Source organism: Jaminaea rosea (assembly GCF_003144245.1).
Source record: "Jaminaea rosea strain MCA 5214 unplaced genomic scaffold BDZ90scaffold_12, whole genome shotgun sequence".
Lineage (NCBI taxonomy): Eukaryota > Fungi > Basidiomycota > Exobasidiomycetes > Microstromatales > Jaminaea > Jaminaea rosea.
In genome coordinates, this window is record NW_020289986.1 from 75,639 (window position 1) to 95,716 (window position 20,078).

The 20,078-nt window shown below is 59.3% G+C and overlaps 8 protein-coding genes across 8 annotated transcripts; 3 read left to right on the forward strand and 5 right to left on the reverse strand.

Moving 5' to 3' along the window:
• Nucleotides 1–124: 124 nt before the first annotated feature.
• Nucleotides 125–1,806, reverse strand: BDZ90DRAFT_54344 (cwf21-domain-containing protein). The gene is made up of 2 exons (XM_025509662.1): nt 1,569–1,806; nt 125–1,497 (listed from the first exon to the last, which is right to left on the reverse strand). The coding sequence occupies exons 1-2, from the start codon at nt 1,604–1,606 to the stop codon at nt 243–245; spliced, it is 1,293 nt and encodes a 430-aa protein (XP_025360550.1). The 5' UTR covers nt 1,607–1,806; the 3' UTR covers nt 125–242.
• BDZ90DRAFT_233541 (hypothetical protein) lies at nt 1,783–6,444 on the forward strand. The gene is made up of 4 exons (XM_025506667.1): nt 1,783–1,825; nt 1,893–4,446; nt 4,524–5,528; nt 5,612–6,444. Exons 1-4 carry the CDS (start codon nt 1,818–1,820, stop codon nt 6,290–6,292), a joined length of 4,248 nt encoding a protein of 1,415 aa, XP_025360551.1. The 5' UTR covers nt 1,783–1,817; the 3' UTR covers nt 6,293–6,444.
• On the reverse strand, nt 6,350–10,369 carry BDZ90DRAFT_233542 (hypothetical protein). The gene has a single exon (XM_025506668.1). The coding sequence runs from the start codon at nt 10,266–10,268 to the stop codon at nt 6,468–6,470; it is 3,801 nt and encodes a 1,266-aa protein (XP_025360552.1). The 5' UTR covers nt 10,269–10,369; the 3' UTR covers nt 6,350–6,467.
• Nucleotides 10,370–10,496: 127 nt separating this feature from the next.
• Nucleotides 10,497–11,877, reverse strand: BDZ90DRAFT_233543 (hypothetical protein). The gene has a single exon (XM_025506669.1). It carries the CDS (start codon nt 11,731–11,733, stop codon nt 10,570–10,572), a length of 1,164 nt encoding a protein of 387 aa, XP_025360553.1. The 5' UTR covers nt 11,734–11,877; the 3' UTR covers nt 10,497–10,569.
• A 291-nt stretch (nt 11,878–12,168) lies between these two features.
• Nucleotides 12,169–13,193, forward strand: BDZ90DRAFT_246791 (translation initiation factor 3, RNA-binding subunit; the record flags this gene model as incomplete). The annotated part of the gene is made up of 2 exons (XM_025507575.1): nt 12,169–12,199; nt 12,286–13,193. The coding sequence occupies 2 exons, from the start codon at nt 12,169–12,171 to the stop codon at nt 13,191–13,193; spliced, it is 939 nt and encodes a 312-aa protein (XP_025360554.1).
• A 376-nt stretch (nt 13,194–13,569) lies between these two features.
• Nucleotides 13,570–14,375, reverse strand: BDZ90DRAFT_280929 (ubiquinol-cytochrome C reductase; the record flags this gene model as incomplete). Its single annotated transcript, XM_025509322.1, has 3 exons — nt 13,570–13,703; nt 14,121–14,208; nt 14,323–14,375. The coding sequence occupies 3 exons, from the start codon at nt 14,373–14,375 to the stop codon at nt 13,653–13,655; spliced, it is 192 nt and encodes a 63-aa protein (XP_025360555.1). The 3' UTR covers nt 13,570–13,652.
• Nucleotides 14,376–14,632: 257 nt separating this feature from the next.
• BDZ90DRAFT_54570 (hypothetical protein) lies at nt 14,633–18,305 on the forward strand. The gene has a single exon (XM_025509665.1). It carries the CDS (start codon nt 14,836–14,838, stop codon nt 17,893–17,895), a length of 3,060 nt encoding a protein of 1,019 aa, XP_025360556.1. The 5' UTR covers nt 14,633–14,835; the 3' UTR covers nt 17,896–18,305.
• On the reverse strand, nt 18,245–20,076 carry BDZ90DRAFT_54564 (hypothetical protein). Its single transcript, XM_025509664.1, has 2 exons — nt 18,948–20,076; nt 18,245–18,743 (listed from the first exon to the last, which is right to left on the reverse strand). Exons 1-2 carry the CDS (start codon nt 19,975–19,977, stop codon nt 18,595–18,597), a joined length of 1,179 nt encoding a protein of 392 aa, XP_025360557.1. The 5' UTR covers nt 19,978–20,076; the 3' UTR covers nt 18,245–18,594.
• Nucleotides 20,077–20,078: the final 2 nt, after the last annotated feature.

A 20,078-nucleotide genomic window follows, 5' to 3' on the forward strand; every position in this document is an offset into this window, starting at 1 on the left:
AAATGTTGCTCCTCGCTCCTTTTACCTTCCGCTCTCTTTTTGTGTCTCGATAATCTATCAACAAGTCTGTGCGTAACATGAAAACGTCAATGCCAAGTCTTTTCCTCGAGAACCAGGTGCGAAGGAACAGGCCAAGAAGAGTGAGAGAGATGAGTTGCAGTCTGGTCTACCTGAAGCTTCTGCGATTGGATATGATGATCATTGATAGTCGGAAACAAGCTTCGTCCTGCTCTTGAGCTTCTTCAACGTCGAGGCGAAGGGCTCCTACTCGAGCGACTGCTACCAGAGTAGCTACTACTACTATCGACGCTCCTGCTCCGGCTTCTGCTCCTTCCCCTGCTATCATCTCGTCTCGCGCCACGACCACTCCTCCTCGCATCCTCTTCCGCAGCACGACGGCGAGGAGAAGGGGGCAACGAGGAGCTCCTACTCTCGCTAAGGCTTGCATCACGAGAGTCCCTGCGCTGTCTTCGCGGCGGCGGTGCTTCACGACGTCCGGAAGGAGGCGAGGGCGAGCGACTGGCCTCGCTGAGTGGAGTGCGACGACGGCGACCGTCTGGTGGAGGGCTGCGACTGCGGCTTGGTGATCGGCTATAGCTCCGGCTGCGACTGCGACTGTAGCTGTAGCTGCGTCCTCGGCTCGAGTAGCTGTCTCTGCGTCCACGACCCGGGCCGCGACCGCGACTATCGTCGGAGGGAGTGAAGCTGGGCTGTCGTCGACGAGGCGGTGGAGAAAGGGAGCGACGACGGTAGTCTCGGTCGTCCTCGTCGTCTGATCGGCGGCGTCGTGGAGGTGGGGAAGGCGAACGAGAGGCGCTGTCGTAGCGCCGTCCGCTTCTCGGTGCAGGCGAAGGAGAGCGGCGTGGCCTCTTGCCCGGCGGTCCATCTCTGGCGTCTCTGCGCTCCTCATTCTCGTATCCTCTCCTGCCCCTCTCTTCGCGATTTCTCCTCATCTCCCTCTCAAACTCATCCCTCTCCCTCGCCAATCTCTCACGCTTCTCTGCCCACTCGCGCTTTCGCTCCTCCTCTTCTTCCAGCTTGCGTCTCTTTGCCTCAAATCTCTCCTGCTTGCGCCGCTCCTGTAGCTCCTTGTCCCAAGCTTGACCCTCCTGATATTCGGGATCGATGCGCAACGCCCGGCCAAAGGACTCGACTTCCCTCTGCTTAGCTACACCGCGGGCGTGTACGTCTGAAGGGCGGAGATTCTTGATCTCTTGATGACTCGGCCCACCCCTCGCTGGCCCCGGTCCTTGCGAAGCAGCAAGCAAGCTCTTCCTCAGCTCCCCAACTTGTTGCTCGATCTCTGCGTCGGGCAGGCCGCGATCCTCGAGCTGGTCGCGCAGCTCCATGCATTTCACCTCTACGCGCCTCTTGCGATCATGCTCGAGAATGCCTGCATCTGGCTGGCGGTTGAGGGTGGGTTTCTCCTGGACATTGCGGTAGTCTTCGCGCGGGCGATAGTGCGAGACATTCTTTGTGATGTAGCCGGAGGTGCCGCTGGGTGGAGGAACGGGGTAGGTTAGTGGATGGACGAGGATGCGGATGAATCATTGACTGCTGCTACTCACGAGCCTCTCGGCGTGGCGAGGCCAATGCCGTTATACATGCTAGCCGGCTGGAAGAGAACGTGAGGGTGAGGAAGGAAGAGTGGAGCTGAGTGGCCGTAGCCGACTTTCCCTTTCGTCGGCGTGACTCTGGGTCAACGGGCGGAACTAGAGTAGACCACAGCGTTTTCGACCTCGTCCGCTCGACGCGCAAGATGCGGATCGATGGCCTTCTTATCCTACATCCACATACATCTTCCCGACCGTGGTATCATGAAGAGGTGAGCGCAATCAAGGCAACGTGCTCTGCGCATAGCTGACATCCGTCTTCCGTCTTCGCCAATGCAGACCTTACCCTTACACAGGGCCGGGGTCCTCTGCCACGCCGGCCACTCCTCAGCCAGGCCAAGCGACTCCTGCTATCGCTGGCCCAATCGACTATTCTAACTACGGCTATGGCGGGACAGCTGCTCAGCAACAACAACAACAGCAGCAGCAGCAGCCGGCCAAGCCTATGACCAACGAAGAGCAGCAAGCTCAGTGGCATCAGCAATGGCAGCAATATTATGCCCAGCAGGCAGCAGCGGCAGCCGCAGGGGGAGCAGGACAAACTGCTCCTCAACTTGCTCAACAGCAGCAGCAGCAGCAGCAGCAGCAGCCTCAACAGCAATTTGCCGGACCTCAATACCCTCAACAGCAGCCTCAACCGCAGCAGCAGTATCCTCAGCAGCCTTATCAGCAGCAAGCGGGGCCGCAGTATCCTCAGCCTGGCCAGGCAAGACCGCCTGCATACAATCAGCAGACTCAGGTCCAGTACGGCCAGCCATATGCAGGATATCCTCAACAACCAGCTCCATACAATGCAGCGCCTGCACCTCCCGCACCTAGACCACACATCAATCCTCATTATGCACCACAACATCAGCAACAGCCCCCTCAGCAAGGCTTCTACCCTGGCGGTCAGCCTGGCCCCACCCCACCTCCAGCCAAGCGTCAACGCTTCGATGCTGCCCCCGCGCCCTTCGCTGGACCGCAGACCTACCCTGCTCAGTCTATGCAGATGCAGCAGCAGCAGCAACAAGTTGACCCCAATCAATTCAACATCAACAACTCTCCCTCATCATCTTTTGGCTGGCCAGGCGCACAGGGCGCAGCGCCCGCAGGCCTACCCCCTCGACCCATGACTGGCCCGCCGCGAGGAGGGGCGACTGGAGGTCCCGGAAGAGGAGGACCAATGGGCGGTTTTGCGGCTGCTCGCCCCCCTCAGCACATGCAAGGTCCCCAGCAACAGCAGCAGATGGGCCACCAGCAAGCCGGCCCAACTGGGCGAGGGCGCGGCGGCGCGCATATGCCCGGATCAGGTCGAGGAGGCGCAATGATGTCTGCCCCAAGCGGACCCAGTCGTGGTGGCGGCAACGCCTCACGCTCGTCCAGCTCCAGTCGAGGCGGTTTCAGCTCGCAGAACTCGATCCCTACAGGCAACAAGAATCGCTTCAACCTCCCCCAACAGAGCGTCATCCCCGGCAGTGGCGGAATCAAAGCTCCCTCTGGTCCCAGCGGAAGCTCTGCCCCTTCCAGTAGACATGGCACGCCGACACTCCCCTCTGCACCGGCTTCGTCCTCCCGCAACAAGCTTCCGGCCGCCCAGACTGTCCGCGCAGGCAGCACCGCATCTGATTCGCCCGTGATCGCACCGGCGAAGAAGACATCTACTGACTTTCGTATCACAAGAATCGAGATTCCAGACATTCAGTGGAGATGGGATCTGGCCGAGGCGCGGGCTGCAAATGCTGCGAGAGAGGAGGCCGAGGCACAGGCAGAAGAGGAGGAGCGTGCCGCTGCGGAGGCGGCGGCTGCTGCCGCCGCTGCTGCTGCTGCTGCTGAAGGCAGCGATGATGAGTCAAACGATGAAGAGGACGACGATGACGCAGCTGAGAAAGGCGAGGACGACGACGATGCAGCAACAGAAGCAGCTTCTGAGGCTGGAACCACCACAACCGCCAACAACGAGCCTCGCGCTCGCACACCAAGGGCGCCAGCATTTCAACGCAACAAACAACAGCAGCGAGGACGGCAGAATGGCAACAACAGTCAGCAGCAAGACGCCAACTGCAAGCTGCGCATCTGCTTTGCTTCTCCGGCCATCAAGCCTCCCGCTGGAGCCCCCACTGGTCCCAGTGCGGAGCGCAAGCCAAAGAAGAAGAAAGGGAAGGGCAATAAGCAACAGCAGCAACCACAGCAGCAGCCGGCAGCGGAGCAAGGCCCCGAGGATGAGACAGCGGAGGCGAACAAAGACACGAGCGGTGAGCCTGCATCTGCTCCAGACGTTCCAGAGAAAGACACTGCGTCCGTGAACATGACTCGTATCAAAGAAGAAGAGGGCGAAGGAGCTAGCGATGCGGCGAAAGCGCAGCCTGCTAATCCTGACGCTTCGCAAGGAGCAGTCGAGGGCGAGGTCAGCGCTACGCAACAGAAGGAGGGCGAAAATCAGGCACATGCTTCCAAAGACTCGGCGGCTCCAGAAGATTCGCAGACCAAGGCAGTCAAAGCAGAGGCAGATTTGGAGAATGTCGCAGAAGACGCGATAGAGGGCGCACAGCCCAGCCAGAAGTCTGGTCCGTCGTCAATCGCTCTCGTAGACTCGGAAGGCTGGAATCCTTTCAGCTCCGCTATCCCGCAGTCCTCCGCAAACCGACTCACGATCACTTACAGCTCTCGCGCTGGCAGTGTTAGGCGGCTGGGCATAGATGTATCCGTCGTCGAGCAGGTGCGGATCGATCGTGCGCGAGGCAGGGTGGAAGTGGATGTGACGGTGACGAGGCCCAGTGACGGGGCGAGAAAGAAGGTCTCGGATGCCAAGGAAAGAGAGGTGAAGGAGTGGCAGACTTGGAAGGGAGTGTTGGTGAGTTTGACCGAGGCGCAGAAGAAGAGCTACATGAGCGTCTACTGATTGAGCCTTTCCTCCATGCGCACGTACAGGTTGAGGCAAGGGAGAACACGACGGATAACTTTGCGGTGCAGAGTCGATCCGATCTTGAGCTTGCTTGGGCCAATGACTCCGAAGCTGCCTCGAAGACTCTTGATGACGGAGATCAAGATGCTGTGATGCAGAGCGAAGGGCAAGCAGAGACGGACCCGTCGGCGTCGTACTGTTCGCTACCACCGCTGCACCGCATGGAGGCGAGCGGTGATGGCGGCGACCGTCGCGACGGTGCGACTGAGAAGATCAAGAGCGAGGCGAATGCAGAAGACGCAAATAAGGATAGTGGCGGCGATGGCGGCAACGCTGATTTCATCACTTGCACGACGACCCTCATCATCCACCTGGATCGCTTCTCCGCGCAACCTGAGGCCAAATGGATCAAGACGGGCGACGTCGACGAGTGGTTGTACGCGATTGCTGGCTTCGCCCCGGCCGCTGCTTCGTCGACGTCTGCTGACGGAGTGCACGCCTGGTCCTCCAAGCTGTACGTTCTCGATCCGGACCCGCCTCCGACGATGCAGGACGTCTTTTCCGATTGGTCTTCCCGCTCTGTTCTCGGAACAGGGCGTGATCGCCGCAGGTTCATCAGCGAGTATCTTCAGACTCCTCGAGGTCAGATTGAGATTCTGTGTCGCCTGGTGAGGGGAGAAAGGAGCGCTCCTGCCACAAATTGGGGTTTGGCAACCGGTGAGAGTGGAACGTCGGAGCTGGCCAAGGCGGCAAAGAGGTCAAAGTTTTCTAGTCATCAGACGCATCTCTCTCTTGCTGTCTTGGCCTTGTTCGGGCTGGCGGAGGAGTACGCTGGTAAGATCGGGGAGACAGCGAAAGAAGAGCCGGAGATGATTGAGTCCGAGTCGCAGTCCAAGAAGCAGGGAAAGGGCAAAGCTCGCAGCACCAGCCAGGCCGCCAGCAGTAGCGGGAGCGACGAGTTCTCGCAACGCATCGATGGCCTCCTGATGAGCATGCCGCCGAACCTTATCAGTCGCGCGCTCGATGGCATGGTAAGTCCTGCGCTCCATCACATGCTTTTGTTCTGATCTTCTCCCGCTAACCAAGACACCCCCATCCGCCTCCGCGCTCGCAGTGCAAAGAGGTCCTCGAGAAGCAGCAGAAGGAGAAGCAGCAAGCGCAACTGCTTGCGCAAAGAGCCAAGGCGAGCGCGGCGGCGGCTGCGGTGACCCCTTCTCCGCGTCGCAGCGTGAGTGCAGCGGCGTCATCGTCGCCATCGTCTGCGAAGAAGGCCAAAGCAGGGACGGAGGCGTCGTCGTCGTCGCAGTTTCAAGGCAAGTCCAACGGCGCAGGCGAGAGAGTCAACAGCAGCAGCGGTGGTCACGAGGCGAAAGAGCAGGGCGACAGTGCTGCGACTGTTGAGGCCGACTCCTCGAAGAAGAGCGTTCCAGATCTCAAGCAGAATGAAGGCGGAGACATAGCGACAGCGCAGCATGACGCGAGCGATGAGGCTCTGTCGGCTCCTGCTGAGAGCTCTGCGCCGACGAACGATCTCGAGGTGGCGGCTGCGGCTGCAGCGGGGGCGCACGCACCAGCTGATGTCGCAGTGCTGCCCGTACCTAGCGACGCTGATGGTCAAGATGGTACAAAGATTTCTGAGCCGGCGAAAGAGGATGGTGATGCGGACATGGCAGAGCCGACGGACGGCAGCGCTGCTGTGGACACATCTGCGGTCAAAGAGGCAGAACATAGCAATGCTGCTAAGGGTGAAGCGCCTCGTGATGACATGGCGGGTGATGCTCACACTGCAGCATAGAAGTGGGAGGACAATTCCAGTGCGGGACTCTGTGCGCTTCCTTCCAGACTCGTTGCTTCTTGAGAAGATCATCTATTTTCACTTGGCTTTCATGCGCCCCAGCCTCTTGTTTTCTCTCGTCACTCATAACATAATTCCAATGCGTCCCAATGACCTGATCGCGCCCGCTACATTATCATCGCACATTGACCCCACTCAGCCACCTTTCCCTTTCCCTGCTTCTCAATTCCTCAATCCTCACCACAATCGCAGCGCAGATCCTTCCCACTCTGCTGATCCCCGACCCTCCTGCCCCTGACCCGTTAGCAGCGGTCTTTCCATCCTCAGTCTCAAACACCCCCGCAGCAAAGCGCAACGCGTCCTCCAATATGGCGCTTCCACGCTCTGTGGACACGAGCAGGCGGGACGCTTCACCTGTAGGAGCCTCTAGGGCGAGGTCGAGGGTGGTGAGGAGAAGGGAGGCAATGGCTGTGACGACATTGCCGCTGCCACTCTCGCCAGACGACGCATCGGTCTTCCCAGGTCCGACTTCGTCCCTCGCAGCAAAGGCGAGCAGGGGGAGTCCCTCCCTCACCACGTGCATGGCGAGGTCGAGCATCTCCGGCAATACAACCCCGTACGCATCGAGGGGTGTAGGTCGTTGCTCTCTCACGTACGTCGTGATCAGGAGGGACAATGTGTCCAGTATAGCCGGGAGAAGCAAGGGCGGCGAGGCAGTGAAGAGGTCCGGAGTGGTGAGACCTAGCGATGTGCTCGTAAGGGTGGAGGAGATGGAACGCGCCCTTGACAGACGCGAGGCTGCGTCGCTCAGGTGGGAATGTAGGCGAGTGATCAGCGGGAAGAGGAAGAGACTTGAAGCCAAGGGTGGAGAGCCAGCAGTACCCTGTTGGCTGGTAGAGGCGGCGTCGAACCGGGATGGCTGGCGATGGGTGATCGATTGACCACTAGACCCTTGCCCAATCTCCTGTATGCCTCGACCAGTGCCGGCCGCTCCCTGCGGGCGAAGTAATCTCGTCTTGCTTCCAACGTCCGTCAACCTTTCAAGGTTTCTCTGCTTCTTGATCTCAGGTACGCGTTCCTCTCCCTCTTTCCTTGCCCTCCTGATGGCTTCCTCTGTCCATCCCTCCATCCCGTCAACGCCCATCTCCTCGCACGAGCATAGCTCCCTCGCCCCTTTCCCTAAAGCCTCTAGCATACCCAGCCGCTGGACGATCGAGTAGTTGGGCGTGAACACCTGCTCCACGAGGGCGGGGACGGCGATGCGAGGCGCAGAGACCACAAGTGCGCGTAGGGCTCCTCTTCTACGAACCTCGAAGTTGCGGATGCGATAGTTGTTCTGCAAGGCGCAGAGAAGGAGCAGAAGGTCGACACAGTGCTCGTCTATCTCCCCTCGTGGAGCGCGAGACTGCCCCTTTGCTGCCAAAGAGAGCGTGGAGAAGCCAACGGCCATCGACATTGACGATGAAGCGTGAGCCGCCAGCTGTCCCTTGCGCGGCAAGAGGGTTTCACCGTGTTTCAATGCTAAGCGAATCGAGTCCCGCTCTTTTGTGTCGCGAAGCAGGGAAGTCAGGTCACTGATGTATACAGGAGGGGCGCGACGCTTCTTCTTGTCGATTCCTAGACCGAGCAGCTCGTCGTTGTCGTTTGCAGCAGCAGATGGCTTGCCCTTCGAGGCGGATTGAGTTGAGCCGTGGATGTCAAGGTCAAGATTCGGGCCGGTAGAGGGGCCAGCTTCATCGTCTGATGAGGTGCCACTCTCTGAGGAGGAGGACTCGTTGTCCGACTCGATCGGATCTTTCCTGGCAGGTGTATCGTCTGCAAGCTCCTCTTCTCCCTCGTCCAGGTCCACAATGAGAGAGCGAGGAGCTGCTTGCTTTTTGCCATTCTTGCCTTGCACTGGTGTCCGCTGCGGTAGTTGTCGAGTCTTAGGGTTTCCTCGACGAGGCGTCCTCGCAGCATTCCGTGACGGAGAAGGAGCGACGACTGCAGCCCTTTCCTCCTGCCTCGCGAACCCAAGCATCTCAAGCATGTCCTCTCCGCTTTTGTCCTGAATCTCCTGTCTCGCCTGGTCGCGCATCCGGACCCACGAATACCACATCGTCCTCAACACTCTCGCCTCCTCCTTTCCCTCTCCTACTCCATCCCACATGCTAGATCCAAAGTCGAGGGGTTTCTTGACCTCGGTTCCCGTCTCCATACCAGTTTTGGCATTGACCTCACGCTGCGCCGCCTCGCTCACAAGCTCGGCAAGGAGCATGCCCATACGACGAATGTCTGGATCGGGGTGGTCAAGATGGGCAGAGACACCTTGGATGAAAGGACCAGACCGCGATGTTGTCCTGCCTGCTGAGCTCCCGCTACGGCTGGTGAGCTCCGCAAGGCTCCCCAGGATGAGGGTGACGAGGTATTGCTCCTCTTGCGCAGTTGTCCGTCTGACGCGCTCTGAGTTGCCCCAAAGGTTGATCGAGCATTCGAGTAAGGATGCGAGCTGTTGCTCTTGTGTCGTGGCGGGGAGGTGCGGGCTGGCGAAGGAACAGACGTAGGCGCGAGCCATTCCTGCTGTCCAGAGTAGAGCAGAGGAGGAGCGCTGTGCTGGCAGCACGATCTGCGTCAGCAGCCTACTGACGGCTGCGGCCTGTCCGTCCTCCTCGTCATCCGAGTCTGAGTCAGACGCCTCTTTTTCAGATACGCCCACAGGCGGCGTCCAAAGGCCGTACAACAATCTGCCAACCAGCTCAGCTGTCCTCCCTGTCTCATCGCCCAGGAAGCTCTTGCCTACCGCAGCAGGCCTACCGCGCTCCTTTGACTCCACCACATCTACTTGTAAGAAGCGACGATGGAAGAAGTTGGCGAGGGAGAGGTCCACGTTGTGCCTGTCTCGGGTGTCGAGAGGCGCAAGGAGCAAATGCCATCGCTTGCGAAGGCTGGCTGGAATTGAGAGCCCTTTGCTTAAGGAAGAGAGGGAGAATAGGTGGCGGAGCAGAATCTCCCAGAAGCAAGGGCAATCCATGCTCGAGGCGCTACCCGCATCAGCAAGCATCTCCGGCCGTGTCCTCACCAGCTTGGAGAGAAGCTCGGCCAGAAGTCTCACCCCCACTTCATCCCCATCCGCATTGTCTGGGAAGACCAGCTCAACAATCTGCCTCTGCATCGCCATCCACCATTGCCCTGCGAAGCGGCCGACATCCTTGCCTGAACCCTCAGCATTAGCCGCCCTGTCTGGCAGACTCGCCAAAATCTTGACGACCTCACCCCAAAGAAGGGCACGCTTCGCTGCGTTGTTCTCCATGCAGGTGGCCTCTATGAGGCGAGAGAGGAGAGAAGGGAAGGAGGCATACCATTCGGCTATCTGCAGGGTGAAGGTGAGGAGCGGGTGAGGCTGATGGGCGTGCTCGCTGCGGGTGGAGCTGACGGCTGAGAGGGCTGAGCTCAGGGCTTGAATACCGGAGAGGGTCACGGCTGCTGCTGACTGCTTGCGCCGTTGTCGTTTGCCCGAAGAATCTGTCTCGACTTCATCCTGAATCATGATGAGCTTGCTTCCTGAAGTAGATGTCTGCGGGTGGACCTCTTCTTCTGCCGGTATAAGCCAAGCCCTCTTCAGAGCCTCCCACATCTCGCCTTCCCTTTGCCTCATCTCATGATCCCACGTCGTTGCAATCGAGCCCACGAGCAGCGCTCTCTGCACATCCCCAAGCCAGGCTTGGCTGCGAAACGCTCTGAGCCACTCTTGCCCCTCCTCCTCACTCCACAGTTCCGCATCGGCCTCGAAGGGATAACCATTGATGAGAAGGCCGAAGACGCGTTGAGGAGTATGTTTGTGAGCTATATGCGGAGGTACCGTAGAGGGGACAAGATCGAGAATGTGCAACGTGGGGAGAAGGATGTCCAGCACGGACTCAACGTTTGGGAGCGGCCCGGCCAGCTGGGTGCTGCGCACCTGAGATTGGACTTGCCGCCAGCTCAGTGGCTGGGGCATCTGCTCTGGCATGGCGAACCTGCAGTCAAAGAGTCTTTCGAGTGGGTGTGGAGCAATGCTATGAGTCTTTGAGCCTCATGATGCGGGGTCGAGGTGTTGGGAGAAAGTCAAGAAGAACAGTGCGAGCTCAAGTGCTCTCAGTCCGTCGATGTCGTCTCAGTCCGCCTGTCGAGACGCGGCTTTGCAAGCAAATGGACCTCTCACGGCAACCACGATCCAACGCAGAGGAACGTATATGCTATGCGAATGAGAATTGATGCGCACCGCTGACTTGATCGTTCTTTCGTACCCTCCTTCAAGCTCATGCTCTGCCCTCTGCAGCTCGAGCCGATGTAGCTGCCTCGCCCGAACCCTCCTCAAAGACTACATTGCCTGCTTTCGCACCCGCTGTCCTCCTCATCGCACCAGCGGCGCTGTTGCTGCTGCTGCTACTACGAGTCGAAAAGCCCCTCGCCGCGGCTGCTCCTGCACCATCGAATGCCCTGCTACCATCATGCGACTCAGCGGCCTGCGCATCCGCCGTAGCCGCCGCCTGCACTTCGCTCTCCGGCACAGCGTCCCCAGCCCCTTGTGCGCTCATTGCCTCGAGGAATTCCCCTCCTCTCCTCGCCTCTTGGTCGATTGCTGCACTCAATGACCCATGCTTTTCCCCCCAGGTCCCGAGCTCCGGCAAGACTTTGGAGCCGAAGAAGGCTTGAGCGGCAGCAGCCCCATGCTGGTGGTAGATGGCGCCGATCAGTGCCTCTACGGTCGTCCCACGGATCTTGAAGAGGCCGATCTCTTTGGGGCCTGCTTGACCGTCCGAGACGGCTGGGCGCCAGCGCATTACCTGCTCGAGCTTCAATGAGCGACCCACCGAGTCACCTAGGCGAGAGGTCTGGAGAAGTTTCTCAAGTTGGTCGGTGGAGGACAGGAAGGAGGAAGCCGCGGCCGATGCTGATGATGCTGAAGAGGAGGAGGATGTCGCAGCAGCCTGTGCCATCTGCGAGTGCAGGAAAAGGGAAAGGTAGAGATACATTGCTCTTCGTCCCAAGAAGGCCAGCCGTCTATTATGGCCTGACTTCCCCATGCCTTGGTCGTATGACTCATGCGTGAATGTTTGAAGGAGGACGTCGTCGGGGAGTGCAAGAGAAGCGGGGTATTGTCGGCGGTACCATTGTTGCATCTCTTCGGTCGTGTCGTAGGGGCTCAGAGCTGGGTTAGAGCCAGTAGATGAGAGTGGAGGTGCAGCTGACGAATCTGACGGGGATGACGGCGTAGCGTCTGATGATGAGGAGCTACGCTGCGCCTGAGCGGCTGCCTGCCTCGGTGGTGAAGAGGTAGAGAAGCGGGCAAGCCGCTTTGCGGAGGAGGAAGAAGAAGAGGTCGTAGCTCGGGCTGAGGAAGTGGTGGCAGAGCGCAGCATGTTCGAGGTGCTGATGGCCGACCTCGACGAAGAGGCGACGCAGCCACGCAATGCTGCCATCGTGACGCAAGGAGATGAGTGAGATGTGATGATCAGCCTGGTAACTTGCCTGGGAAAAGAAGAAGGCGAGCCGTGTGGTCCGTCGAGCCCCGCCCGCCCGGACAGGCTTTCGTCTGTGGATTGGTCGCCTGAGCTGAGATTCAGTCAGCGCGCGGCTCCGCGAGAGGGAGAGAGAGAAGAGGCAGGCGCCGGCGGAGGTCAGACAAGACGAGGAGAACGGAGCGAATTGCAGCTGAGCCCGCGGACGAGACTTGGACAAGGCATCAGCTGAGCGCCCATTGCTACCACTTTGGTATCTCAACCATCATCATGTCGCCATCCGTTCAAGAAGCGTGCGTCGCAGTGATGACAAGAGATGACGTGGATCTCTCAACTGACCATTTCTCTCACTTTCTCGCTGTCAGCACCCCGTCAGCGGCACAGGCTAAGGCCCAAATGTCTTGGGCAGACGACATCGACGACGATGGTGAGTCGGACGAGCGCAGCCAAGTGGCAACTACGAGTGGCCGCTGAAGCGCAACTCCCTCCTTGCTCCCTCTCCCTGCCCTTCAGTCGCCGGTGACGCCCCCAAGGTCGAAGAGCGTGAGGAGCCCAATGGGATTCGCGTCACAGTCGAGTACCGTACGAATCCCGAAGGCAAGCGCGTCAAGGTCACCCGCCGTGTGCGCCGCACCACCGTCAAGACGACAGTCAACGCCGCCGAGGCGGAGCGTAAGCAGAAGTGGGTCAAGTTTGGCGCCGAGAAGAACCGTGCTGCTGGCCCTCATTCCTCCACCACCACGGTGGGTGAGAATGTGCAACTCAAGCTCCAAGCTTCGCGCGGCGACGGGGCGGCAAAGGAGGAGGAGAAGGACGAAATGGAGAGCATGAGGCAGCAGCTGGCCAACAAGGCTATCAGCTGTCGTTTGTGCAAGGGCGGGCATTTCACTTCCAAGTGCCCCTACAGGGACACGCTGGAGACGATCCCTGGTGCCGAGGGAGGACCGGAGGAGGGGAACCTTACGGCTGCGGCAGTGGACCCTTCCAACCCTGCAGTCGCGGCTGCTGGCCTCGCTGGACCATCAAGTGGAGCAGGAGCAGGTGGAGCAGGCGGCAAGTACGTCCCACCCTCAATGCGTGCCGGAGCCAACCGCACAGGAGAGCGAATGGGCGGCCCCCCTGGTGGCGGTCTCTCCCGCGACGATCTCCCCACACTTCGTGTCACCAACCTCAGCGAAGATGCGGACGATGAGGACCTGCGCATGCTCTTCTCGCGATTCGGGCGGGTCATTCGTGTCTACGTGGGCAGGGACAGAGAGACGGGCGCGTGCAAGGGCTTCGCCTTTGTATCGTTTGAGAGTAGGGAAGATGCCGATCGTGCCAGGCAGAGGGTCGATGGCAAGGGCTACGACAACTTGATCTTGAGCGTCAACTGGAGTATCCCGAAGGGGGAGAGGCCTGAGGGAGGACAGAGGCCATAGAGAGACCGCTGTGCTGAGGAGTCGCCCTTTGTTCATGATAGCTGGCTTCAATGCCGATCTCTTCTTCTTCTCACACAAGGCAGCCTCATCCTCGCGATGCGGCCGAATGGCTGATTACTCTCTGTCAGCGGCAATTGTCGTCTTTGATCTGCGTCCTGGCCATCGCTGCACTCTCTCTTTGGCTGCTACCCTGATCAGTACGTGGCTCGCAGTGCGAAGCCACCACGACGGGGCAGCCATCCTGCTGCTCTGTCGCTTGACGACTCAATGTGAGCGCGGCAGCTGGCTCTGAATCTGCTCCAGTCTTCCACTCCTTTGTCGGCGATCAGCCGGAAGGTCGACTACGAAAAGGGATGCTCATTCCTACGCAGCCGCTACCATCGTCACCCCCTTCTCCGTCGCTTGCATGCAGCTCGGATATGCTTCCTTCAGACGCCCAAAACTTGTGACATTTGCTCTCTACTCCTCCTCTGAGCCGCCGACCTTGTCACGAATGTCAGCCCAGAGCTTCTGCGAGGGGTTTGAGCGCAAGGAGGGGGACAGAATGTATGCGGGTGGTCAGTCGTACGCTCTTGAGCTCCATCGTCGAGCTGAATTCTTCTGAGATGCGGATTCAGAGCAAAGGGAGCGTTGACCCCGCCTTGCTGGAGAGAACACGATCTGTCTCTCGATGGAAGGTTGACTGAAGCAACAGACACTGGAGGGCCGGTCTTCCAAGTCTTCAGGGGGGTCGTATTGTCCCCATCCTCATTCACTCTGGCCCACATCAAGGTCGAGCAGCGCGACCAGATTGCACGATACCTCTCCCAGAGAGTGTACCTGCCCTCCCTTCCTTCTGCCTATCTGCAGCCAGTCGCCCATCCCCGACCAGCTGCAATCCTTGAATCAAGCTGCCCGGTCATCAAAAGCTACCGTGCGCCTACTCACCCCCTTGTTGTGGTTCTCCCAGAGCTTGTTGGTGGCAGTGTCGAAGCCAAGGCCGAAAGCAAAGGCGCCGAAGAAGATGGATCCGACGCTGGAAACATAAGAGCAGGGTGGGAATGATGGCGGCGGTGAGCATTTCGATCTCTCACAATTGCCAAGGCGAGCAGTTTGCTGATCTGCTGTTTATCGTGTGCCGCGCACTCACAAGACGGAGTTCCTCTTGAAGATGGTCTGGTAGATTGTCGAGGAGAGGCCCATCTTTGCTTGCTGCTGATGCTACGAGGTGGTGAAAGGTCTGGGGATGGTGTTGCTGAGGACGGAGAAGGACACGGATGAGGCCGAGGCGCATTTGCAATGGCCCTCGCACCGAGCGACGACGACGCAGCGCTTCCTCCCTCGTGGCTCTGGCCGCCGACGTCCGCCGATGCTGGGAGCGCAAAGCCACGTGGCTCTCGCCGAGACGGAAAGGGATCGGCTGCCCCGAGCCCCTAATTGGCACTAATTCCTGTCGTCCACTTGTACAGGGGGCCCAAGGGGAACAAGAGGATCGTGCACCGGCTTCCTTCCTGACATTCAACCCTCATTGCACGACCATACGGCCTTCTGCCAGCTCATGAGGTGGCTGTGAACAGACGACGACCCCTGACGACTTACGACTCGTGATACCCTACAGCTGTTTAAAGGACTTCCACGACTTTGACTTCACGACGCGCTTCCGATGAAGCGCATGACCAACTTCCTGTCTTCGGACAAGAGCAGACCTGCCACTGCTTCGACGCCTGTCACGCCCGCCGTAGCTGGTCGCAAATCAGACGACGGTCAACGCCTGGAACTCGCGGGCTCCTCATCCCCGAGCGAGCAGAGCTTTGGCGTGCAGCGAGGCGCGTCCCCCGCACCTGGATCGGCCGCGGCTGGCAATTTGGCGACAATCCCAGAATCACGACAGCAGGCCTACTTCGACCTTCCCACCAGTGGCACACTGCCCATGTATTCGGCTGCACCGCGAACGCCAATGGCCTTCCTCAGTCCCCACCCTACGGGCCAGACAACGATGAGCCAGAGTGCTGGCCCGCAGTCCGTGGGGCAGATGGGCGCTGTCCAGTACCTCGCGGCTCCTGTACAAGCAGCTCAGGGTCAGCGCACAGCGTCCTCTTCTTCTTCTCCAGATCCCAATCCCGTCGACCGTGCCGATCTCCACAGATCTCTCAAATCACTCGAGACCCTCCTCGCCCAGCTCGACGAATATCGCGACCTTCAGGCCGCCCTCGCCAAATGCGAAAAGAAGCTCTTCAAGTCATGTGCTGAGCTGGCCAAGAACAACAAGGCTGTCGTCGCCGCTGCGCCGGCGTCAGCTTTACAGCATTCTGCTGCCATCTTTGAGGCGCAGCACGAGGTCACGAGCAAGCACGCCAAGATGGTTCAGAAAGAGTACGAAGCACTCAATGAGGCGTGTGCCAAGTACTTCAAGAAAGTAGCCAAGGAGGAGCGTACGCACGAGGACTTGGTACAGGGCCTTGAGATCAAAGTGCGCAAAGTCCAGTCGACTTACGATGGGAAGAAGGCGCAGTCAGGCCCGCGCGCCCTCGAGGCTCACGACCGGTACATCGCCACCATGTCCTCTCTTACAAACGATATCGCCAAGGCCAAGACCACGCACGCGTCGAGCATCGGCGTCAAGTCACACAGCACGGCGCTGCTCGTCGCCTCTGCAGTCGGCGGGCTAGCAGAAGCCTCGTTCCGCGCTCAATGCGAGACGGTGCGCCGGTCAGGCCCCAACGTCGGGCCACTGGCTCAGTGGGTCAACTTCTGCTCAAGCGAGGCCATGCCCTCTAATGCTCCGATAGAGCTCAGTGAGGAAGAGGTCGGCGTGGCGGCGCACTTTGCTGTCGCTGAGGCGCAGGCTGCTGAGGCGCAACGTCTTGCCAAAGAGGCGGCACTCCATCAAGTGAGAAGCCAGGCCGTGGGCGAGTGGAAGCATCAGCAGCAGGAACAACAGCAGCAGTACGCTGCCTTGGCTGCTCAATCGCTGCTTGGCTCACCGCAGGTCGGCGGGCATCAAGGGCTGGACCCTTCGTTCGCCTTCAGCGATAAGCCAAACCCGCAGCAGCAGACGATGTTGGCCGCTGCCTTACCCCGACTGGATTCGAGCGGAAAAGAGGTGGACGCGGCCAAAGAGAAGCGGGATTTTCGGCTCGGGGCTTCGTACAACGACGAAGCCCCGAAACAGTCCGAGCAGGCTGAAAGGGTCATCGTGGAGGAAAAAGAGGAGGAGGGGGCAGAGGGGGAGATTGAGAACGGCCTCCGAGTGATCAAAGATGTCGGGCAGGGAGTGCAGCGTAAAGCCTCAGCGCACAGTCAGCACTCACAGGCCGCCGAGCCCACAATGATTGACCACGGGCCAGCTTCGACGGCAATCAGGGATGGCCAGCCCGTCCCCAGAAAGAGCACGCCAGCCGAAGCGGTCTCGTCCTCTTCGTCCTCACCTCTATCCTCCTCACTGCAGCGCGACTCATCGCAAACGAGCGGCTCAGCGAATGGCAGCAGCAGCGGGCCAAGCGGCACCGGATCTGCCATCTCGTCTTCTTCCTCCTCGACAGCGCCAGCCTCGCCCTACCCGCGGACACCGGACGAGGGCGATCCGTTGCCTTCATCAACAGCTGCCCTTGGCGGCTTGCAGGTCCCACCTGCCGTTCCCGAAGAAAGCGAGGCGCCGCTTTCCACCTCTACCTCATCGCCAAGCATGCCTCGTATGGCCTCACCCAAGCCTCTGCGCCCCTCGCCCGCCGTGACACCGACCAAGCCAGTCGCAAAGAAACCGGGCGAAACACTCAGCCCTTCCCCCTCTGTCAAGCACCGCTGGGAACAAGAGCGGGAGCGCGCCCTTGCAAGGCAGAGAGAGACGGAGCTGGAGCGTCGCCTGCAGCAGGCCGAGGACAGGCTGCGTTTTGTGGAAAGGGCAAATCCACCGCCGGCTGAGAGTAGCAGAGGTGGAGGTGGCGCGCTGGTCGCGCCGTCAGCGAGGGATCAGGGGAGGATGTCTCCATCTTCGTACGAGTCGTCCAGCCAGGCGCCGAGGTCACCGAGGACGTTTGATCGGTACGACGATCGTTCTCGTGATGCTGCGCGCCAGCAGCTACAACCACCGTCAAGGCCCACTTCTCAGCTGTACCGCCAAGAAGCTCCTTCCTCGGTGGACGGCCCCTATCCGCGCCACTCTGCCGCCTTCGAACGTCCGCCTCTACAGCAACAGCCGCAGCGTCGTCGCCAATCTTCTACAGAGTCGGAGCGCTCCTTCGTTGCGAGGATGAAGGCTCATTACCAGGCCGAGAAATTTGCCACAACCTCTACGGCTCCTTCGAGTGGTTTCGGCAGGAGAGGCGCTGGGCAGGACGCGCATGACGACAGGGATCACTTGAAGAGACCACAGCAACAGAACAGACGCGCTACCATGCCTGTCGCCCCTTCAGTGTCACCAGGAGAGTTCGGACAATATCGCGATCGCGATCAAGACCGCAGGCCGGTCTCACCTTACGATCAGCAGCACCGCGGGGCCTACGCGGCTGCTTCTTCGCCAGCCCCTCCGCGTCACTCAGACATCTGCGGATGCCAGAGCTGTTCGGCGAGGCACTATGCTACGGATAGCGTGAAGGCAAGTATGATGCAGGGCGCGATGCGTGGGGATGGAGGAGCGGGGAACACGGGCGGGACACGGAGGGGGATGATGGGAATGAATGAAGCAGGAAGGCAGGGCGTTTTGTCGATGGGAAGGGAGAGATGAGCTTTATGACGCTTACAGCAACTGTGACGACGATACCCGCAAGGCTGTGCATTGATGACGACTGAAGAAAGATGGCGCTTCAGCAGATTGAATGGATCACGTTGCCGCCTCGTGAAGGCTCAACGCTTGGAGCATTCGCTCTTATTTGTCAATCGTGCTTGATGCTGAAACCACCACCTGACCTCGGCCCTCGCCATCCTACTGGATGACAAATCGCTTTTCGTAAACGACTTCTCGCTTCGGTGGGCGTACCATGTATTGGGGTGGACCTAAGCTGGACCTAAGCCTCCTGTCGGCATCGGCTGGCGGTCCGGCGACATGGAATAGGTAAGGGAGGATGACTCGGATAGCTTTGACGGGCTCGAGAACCAAGAGGACAACAGCAGTGCCACGGGCTGGACGAAAAGTGAAGCCGAAGATGGATCCGCGGACGATTGGGCAGGAGTTGAGAGCTAGTAGGAGGACGAAAGCGATGAGGAAGGTATCGATATATTGACAATGATGAGCCTGATGATGGTAGAGATCAACTGCATCGCTTCTTCGGAATACAATTGACGGGCATGAGGAGACGGATGAGGTGCATGAGGACTACGGTCCTCCACCCTTCGCCCGCGAGACATACGCTGTTGATCGCGCTCGACAGGTCAGACGTGCTCCTGGTAGGACGTTGGGAAGCTCCCCGGAGCGTGGCATCCACCATCATGAGACTCTTGCAGGTGGCCGAGCTGCTGAGGACGATAGGAACTCGTCGAGTATGATCTGACCGAGCCCGCTTGCTCTGACCTCGTCGTCTACTGTGATAGTGTGGCAGTGGTAGCAGCTATCTTTCCACGACTCGAAGCTCGCAGCTGTCCCCTTCCCCTGTTACTCTTCCTCGCGACTGTCCGTATCTCTTCCTGCGTCTGAATCTCCTTCCGAATCTCCCGACTCTCCCGCCTCGCCTTCGTCCTCTTCGTCCCCCTCTTCATCCTCCTCCTCCTCCTCCTCCTCCTCCACCTCCCTCTCAACCTCCATGCCGATGGGCATTCTTCCGGCCAGCCAATCAGCTCGGCTGATAAAGTCCGAGGAGGGCAAGTGAAGCTTCACCTCTGGGTCTTGGTCTTGAAGACGGCGCCAGCTCGCCTTCTCTGCCTCTTGGGCAGCGGTACGCCTCGGGAAATGAACGCGAGTCTGGTATGCCTGTCTCTCAAATGGTTGAGACGGCTGAGCGAGCTTTGCCTTCAGTATGTCACCCAGGTCCAGCCGAAGGGCAATGCTGCGTGATTGATATCTAAAGCCGCCAAACCTGCCTGTTTCGACGTCGGTCATCGTTCTGCAGGTCATGACAAGTTGGCGGGCGTCAATCTGCATGCATTGTGCACCGGTGAAATCGTAACCGCAGCAGTCCATCAGTAGGGGATCACCAGGATAGAAGGTGCTCAACGTTGGCAAAATGACCTCGCTTGCTTCGCAATCGATATCCTCGTTGTGTCTTGAGCAAATCAACTTTTCCAGGTCGATCCAGACAGGCAGACTATCTGCAGCGCAAGTGAATGCAGCTATGCCGTCAGCGACGGCCAGGTAGGGGTATATCGATCTGCTAATGTCCGCTCCAACGCCAATGGTTGGGATGCCCGGCTGAGGCTCCTCTTCTGATGGGCTCGAGGCAGGGCAAGGTCGCCTGAAAGCCTCCTTGTAGTCTGGAATGACCATCAAGCCTCCTTGATCACCGGCGAGACATAAACTTCCAGTGCGCGTATCGACGTGTACGGCATTACACCAATCTGTGCGCTCGTAGAGGTCTTGATCTTCACAAGTTGCTGGCATGAGCTGTTGCGCAAAGCCGAGCGTCGAGCAGGACTGTAGCGGCTCGCCGTCGTACCGCAGAAAGTCCATTTGACGTCCCTCAGCGGTCCAAATGATCTGTGATCGCAGGAACGGAGGTGCCAGTGGGCTCCAGAGCTCGCGCCCCCCCTTCATACGCTCGTACACGTATAGACCGTCGCGCTGGCCGCCACGGACAGTAGCGCGCAATACAAAGATGTGCTGCTCGTCCATTTCGATGTATAAGACTCCCCAGTCTGGCTGAGTAGGTTGAGACATCTCGAATTGCTCGACGAGCTCGCCCGTCGTGACGTCAAAAACGGCGACTCTTGTTGCGCTTGCGACTGCGAGGTGAGGCCAGATGAGGCGAAACGCTCGTG